Source organism: Enhydra lutris, unplaced genomic scaffold, assembly GCF_002288905.1.
Source record: "Enhydra lutris kenyoni isolate GAN:26980312 unplaced genomic scaffold, ASM228890v2 scaffoldscaffold25, whole genome shotgun sequence".
In the NCBI taxonomy this organism is placed as follows: Eukaryota; Metazoa; Chordata; class Mammalia; order Carnivora; family Mustelidae; genus Enhydra; species Enhydra lutris.
The window spans coordinates 4,624,770-4,630,769 of record NW_019154109.1 but is presented as its reverse complement, the minus strand read 5'-3'; the positions used below and the strand labels follow the sequence as shown (position 1 = coordinate 4,630,769).

At 59.2% G+C, this 6,000-nt stretch overlaps 2 protein-coding genes across 2 annotated transcripts in view; both read left to right on the top strand.

Moving 5' to 3' along the window:
* The first annotated feature begins 2,003 nt into the window (after positions 1–2,003).
* LOC111150945 (achaete-scute family bHLH transcription factor 5) lies at positions 2,004–2,576 on the top strand. Its single transcript, XM_022508641.1, has one exon. It carries the CDS (start codon positions 2,004–2,006, stop codon positions 2,574–2,576), a length of 573 nt encoding a protein of 190 aa, XP_022364349.1.
* A 1,824-nt stretch (positions 2,577–4,400) lies between these two features.
* LOC111150995 (calcium voltage-gated channel subunit alpha1 S) overlaps positions 4,401–6,000 on the top strand; it is a 66,769-nt gene continuing 65,169 nt past the window's right edge. The window contains exon 1 of the mRNA XM_022508677.1: positions 4,401–4,552. Coding sequence (XP_022364385.1) covers positions 4,401–4,552 — 152 coding nt within the window. The remainder of the gene's footprint in view (positions 4,553–6,000) is intronic.

Sequence of the window (6,000 nt, the reverse complement as noted above, 5' to 3'; positions counted from 1 at the left end):
TGGGCTGGGCTCTGCGCACAAAGAGGTGAGAGAATAGACACTTTCGTTAAGTGCCACAAAGGAGAAGCCCAGGCCAGGGTGGGAGAGCACAGCTGGGATCCACGGGCACTGGGGCGAGGAAGGCTTTGGTGTTGCTGCTCCGCCAGGCAAAGGCCTGGGAAAGTCCCAGCAACACCCGAGTCTCTCAGAATCGGATTCATTGGGACGCCTGGGTGGCTCAGTTGGTTAAGCAGCTGCCTTCGGCTCAGGTCATGATCCCAGCGTCCTGGGATCGAGTCCCACATCGGGCTCCTTGCTCGTCGGGGAGCCTGCTTCTCCCTCTGCCTCTGCCTGCCATTCTGCCTGCCATTCTGTCTGCCTGTGCTCGCTCTCTCTCCCTCTCTCTCTCTGACAAATAAATAAATAAAATCTTAAAAAAAAAAAAAAAAGAATCGGATTCATTTCCTTTAGGAAAGAGTTATCTCCCTTGGTGGACTCATGGTGGCCACTCTGCTAGTTCAATAAGCAGTCTTTGATGGAAGACTTTGGATGGAAGGCCCTAGAAGGTATCCATCATAAGACCTAATGATCCCCACTCTCAAAGGAAACAACATCATCAGGCACTTTTTGTTTGTTTGTTTTACTTTAAATTCCAGTAAGTTAACATACAGCGTAATTACTAGTTTCAGGTGTCGGATCTAGAAATCCAACACTTCCATATAATACAAGGTGCTCATCACATGTGCTCTCCTTAATCCCCATCCCCGTTTCCCCATCCCCCACCCCCTCCCCTCTGGTCACCAGCAATTCATTCTCTATAGTTAAGAGTCTCTTTCTTGGTTTGCCTCTTTCTCTCTCTCTTTTTTCCCCCTTTGCTCATTTGTGTTGTTTCTTCAATTCTCTGAGTCAAATCCTATGGTATTTGTCTTTCTCTGATTGGCTTATTTCGCTTGGCGTTATACTCTCAGCTGCATCCATGTTGTTGCAAATGGCAAGATTTCATCCTTTTTAATGGCTGAATAATGCTCCAATGTAGATAATATACTGCCTCTTTTTTATCCATTCATCTATCATAGGACAGACACTTGGGCAGGTTCCATAATTTGGCTATGGTAGAGAATGTGGCTATAAACTTTGGTACATATAGCCCTTTGGATTAGTATTTTTGTATTCTTAGGTAAATACCTAGTAGTGTGATTGTTAAATCGTAGGGTCACTGGGCACTTTTTATAAGCCGGGCCCACGAGGTGTTTTTTAGTATACTTTTCCTCATTTGATTCTCACATATTATTATTAATGTCCTGTGAGGGATGTTGAATTATCTCCCTTTGTGGAAACCAGGACACAGAGGGGTCCCCCAGCCATGAAAGGATGAACACAGATTTGAACCCGGTTCTGTCCCTGTCCTCCTCAGCGGCCACAGTGCCTCCCCTCAGGTGCCTACAATTCCCTTGGAGGGTCGGGGTGGGGTGACACAGAAGAGTCCCTAATACAATTCCTAATTGATATGTTCACTCTCCCCTTTTTTAGAAACATTTCCCTGAGCCCAGTGGGCACACTCCTCACAACAGCCTGCGGTTTGTAGCCCAGCAGCCGGGGGGATCCCCAAGGCGGTAAGGAACAAGAACGGGGTGCCCATGGCCCCAAGTATGAAGTCCCAGGGTTAGTGCCCGTGGGAGATGCCCATGTTGGGCTCAGGAGGAGGTGGGGTGCCAAGGCCTGCTGCCCTGCCCATGGGCGCCGCGGAAGAAGGCAGGGGTCCCGGGAGTCCTGCGGCACGACGGCTGGATCGGAGAGGGTGCCGCTGAGCCTCTTCCAGGAGCCACACTGGGCCACAGCGATGACTCCTGTCAGGGAGACCTCGGAGGCCATCCCAAAGGGCGAAGAGGAGTGCTGACCCATCCTGGTATCCCAGGGCTGCTGCTGGCGATGTGACTCGTCCCTGCGGTGGTCGGGACCGTGCAGACCCCAAGGAGGGGCGATTCGGGGAGGGTCTCACTCTGGGTCCAGCTCCACGCGGCACCATGAACAATAACTTCTGCCGGGCCCTGGTGGACCGGCGGCCCCTGGCACCCCCCAGCTGCATGCAGCTGGGCGTCGTGCCCCCTCCGCGCCGGGCGCCCTTGCCCCCCGCCGAGCCCCTGGGCAACGTGCCCTTACTGCTGTACCCGGGCCCGACCGAGACACAGTACTATGACGCCTACGCGGGCGTGTTCCCCTACGTGCCCTTCCCCGGGGCCTTCGGGGTGTACGACTACCCCTTCGAGCCCGCCTTCATCCAGAAGCGCAACGAGCGCGAGCGGCAGCGGGTCAAGTGTGTCAACGAGGGCTACGCGCGCCTCCGGGGCCACCTTCCGGGCGCGCTGGCCGAGAAGCGGCTCAGCAAGGTGGAGACCCTGCGCGCCGCCATCCGCTACATCAAGTACCTGCAGGGGCTGCTGAGCGCGGCCCCCGACGGCGTGCCGCCCGCCGCCTCCCCGCCCGACTGCCCCCGCGACGGCGAGGCCCGGGCGCCCGCCTCCCAGGTGCCCGAGTCGTCCGAGTCCTCCTGCTTCTCCTCCTCGCCGTTCTTTGAGTCCGAGGAATCCAGCCACTGATTCGGACCGCGGCCGGGGGTGCGGGGGCGGGGAGCGGAGTCCGCCAGGGCCGTCCCACTCCCGAGAGCAGCCCGGGACTGCCAGGTCACGCATGGTGCGGCGCAGGCCCCCGGCATTTGCGGGGCCGCCGCGCTCGCGTGTCTGCGACTCCGTCCCTCCGCCACAGTCACCACCGACTCCGTTCCTTCCAGCCTGGGGCGAAGGGGCAGGGAGGGGATAGAGGGGCACTGTAGAGACCGGAGGAGCCCCGTCGGTGCAGTGAGGGCGCAGGGCCTGGGGAAGTTCCGGGCGCGCGCCGTGCGCGCACCAGGCCGCAGCGGAGCAACCCAGGAGGGCCATCCCTGAGCCGGCCTCCGGCTCTGCTTCAGCCGCGCGCTGCGGAAAGTCGGAGCTCAGCTCCGGGTTGTGCACCACCCGTTGAGGTGGCCCTCTCCGACTCTGTCGCCACGGGTGCCTCCCCCCACCACCCCGCCCGTGTCTGCCACTCCCTAGGAGGCTGGCCGGTCTTTGGTTGGGATGAGCCATGCCCTTGCTGTCCACGAGATGGCCTCACATCCTAGCGTCCACTCGGGGAGCTTGTTTGCCACCGCCTCCCCCACCCCGCCCCCACCGCCCCCCCTCCCCGCCCCCACCGCCCCCCCTCCCCAACCCTGAGGCCGGGACAGGAGGCCAGACCGAAGCTTGCACTCGCTGGCCCAGATCAGGCTTGGGAAGAGGCCACGTGTGTGCCTTGGTGGCGCCCCCTGGCTTCCTTGCTGGAGGGCGATTACCCACCCGCAACCCTACTCTGGATCCGCAGTGTAACTTTTTCATCCCCTTTCCCCCCAGGTTGCTTGAGAACTGCGTTTCCCCCCCTCAGACCGTATCCCTCTGTGGGTAATGGGACCATATGGCACTGTCTTTGTACCAAGAGGTCAAATAAAAAATTTGTCGGGTTTTGTGATTCCAGATCGTTGTCTACCTCAATTGTCACTCCCACCTGCTGCTCAGGGCACTTCCTGCTGGCGGTGTGGGGTGTTCTGTTAGCTCTGCGTTCAGTTAACGTTTCCACGGAGCTTAGTGTACAGCATGGACCGTTGTTGGGCAGGGGCCAGAGTCCCAGGCAGGAGACAGGAGCTTTGTGCAGTTAGGTGCTGGAGGGGTTGAGGGAGGAGAGTACATGCCTGAAGTGTGCACGTTCAAGGTTCTTCTGAGGGAGCCTTTCACCCCAGCATGAAGAAGTTAGCTTTCCCTGGCAGGGGTGCTCATGGGCGCAAGGTTTGGCCTGGGAGCTGGCTGCAGGTTCTGAGATGGATGGGGGTGTGGTGTAGTTGTGCTGAACCAGGCCACCCGACACCTTTTCTGGAGGGTGCCATAGGGCTAGGGACCAGGGGAAGCTCATCTTGGCATGAGGGAGCCCGTCCGCAGTTCAAGGCTCCATATCATAGATCACCCCCTTCCTGAACTCTCTATGGTCCCAGCCTTGAAGCCTTCCATCCTGCCTCCCACCGCCCCCACCCCAGGCCCATGTGAAATTTCCTTCCTCCACCCCCCTACCAACCTCCTCAGGGACATATTGGGATGTCACTGGCTGGGCTGGGAAGGAATGACAGCTGCCTGGCCCCAGGAGCTCAGGCCAGGCATCAGGGAGCCAGTGGAGGCTAATTTTACTTGCTGGGAGCAGGGAAAGTAATCCTCCCGCCCCCGCCCCTGGGCTGGCTCAGCAGGGCTCGCGTGGCCCAGCAGGCTCAGCCGGTCCAGTCCCCAAGGTGGGGGCATTGGGGACACAGGGAGAAGAGGGCAGCGGGGTGGGGGACAGGAGACAGCGAGACTGCCAGGAAAGCCATGGAGCCGTCCTCACCCCAGGATGAGGGCCTGAGGAAGAAACAGCCCAAGAAGCCGGTTCCGGAGATTCTGCCAAGGCCGCCCCGGGCCTTGTTCTGCTTGACCCTCCAGAACCCCCTGAGGAAGGCCTGCATCAACATCGTGGAATGGAAGTATCCTTTGGGACTCCCGGGCTGTCGGGGAGAGCCTCTGTCATGTGGGAGAGGGAGGCAGGGCATGGTCACAGAACCCAGACTTTGGGGGCCCGGGGGCCCAGGGACTTGGAGATGGGGTGCACTGTCCCAGAAGAGGATAAGGAGCCTCTGGAAAGGAAAGCTTCAGCTGAGAGGGAGGGGAACAGCAGGAGGACCTGGCGGGGCCGCTGTGGCCTGAGTGCTCGGCCCCAGGCCTGGTGACAATCATCTGCGGAAGGGACCCGGATGTCCCACGGGGGCGGTTCACACGTGTGCCCAAATCCTGTTACCGTGGGGCTCCACTGAGGGGTGTGAGGCAACGGTCTCATTCTGATACAGGATAGGAGAGAAAGAAGTAGGGGCCTCTGCAAGAAAATTCCCTCCACCCTTGGTAGGAGGGTGTGAAGGCACAGAGACTAAAGAGCGAGGGGGGTCCGGCTGAGGATGGAGTCAAGGGAGAAATGGCCCTGAACAAAGGGCTGCTGTGGGGGGCTCGGGGAGCAGGCCGAGATGCCCGGCGGTTATAGCTCAGACATACCACGCTGGGGACAGGGACTCACCAACCCTTTCTCTGTTTGCATTAGCTCTGAGAGGAAGACTGATGAAAATATCTGGGTTATTTGGGGAAGGAGACTGGGGGAAGGGCTGGTCAAGTGCCTTCTCAGAGAGAGAGGTCGGGAATATTTGAAATATTTCTGTAAGGTTCTGGAAGACTGGGCGCCCACCAGCTGTTCCCTAGACGATAGGGGAATAAGGGCTAATGGGAAGGATAAGAAAAACTTGGGACCAGTTGGAAAGGCTGGGGTCAGAATTGCCCCCCCCCCGCCCACCTGGTGAGTGCAGTGCCCTGGGGATCGAGTTTCTCCTGGTGGGTTCTCTCTCCTTCATCCTCTGTAGCTCTGCGCCTTCTCCTCTGCAGCTTCTGCCTCTGTGGCCCACCTCTTTTCAAACCCTGGCAGGAAGAGAAGCGGGTGGTTGGTCCAGACCTTCTGTGCACTGTGCCTCCCATCCCCCAACCGGTCCCCCCCTCCACCACCCGCTTTCCAGTGGCTCAGCCTATGGGATGGGTTGCGGGGCTCGCCCACAAAGGAATGGGCCCCAGGGGTGCCCCCTGGGAAATGACTGTGAAGGGGACAGGTGTGCCTGGGAGGGAGGCATGAGTGGGTGTGGGATGCGCACCCCAGCGTGTGGCTGGGGAGGGGGTGGGGTGGGCCACTGACTCAGTCAGCTTAGCACGTCCTTCCTCAGGTTGGCGGGGGTTGATTCAGGTACCACCTCTACAGGTTCCCCTTTCCCGTCCTGTCCTCTGGATATTCAGCCCCCAGCAGTCCTTGCCAGTTCTCTGAATGAGCCCCCCATATTGTCTGGCCAGAATCTCAGAAAATCATGGCATCTCAGGAGAGCGGACAGGTCGGGTTGGGGGATGG

Coding starts and splice junctions, on each gene's coding strand:
- LOC111150945 (XM_022508641.1), top strand. CDS start 2,004: ATGAACAATAACTTCTGCCGGGCCCTGGTGGACCGGCGGCCCCTGGCA.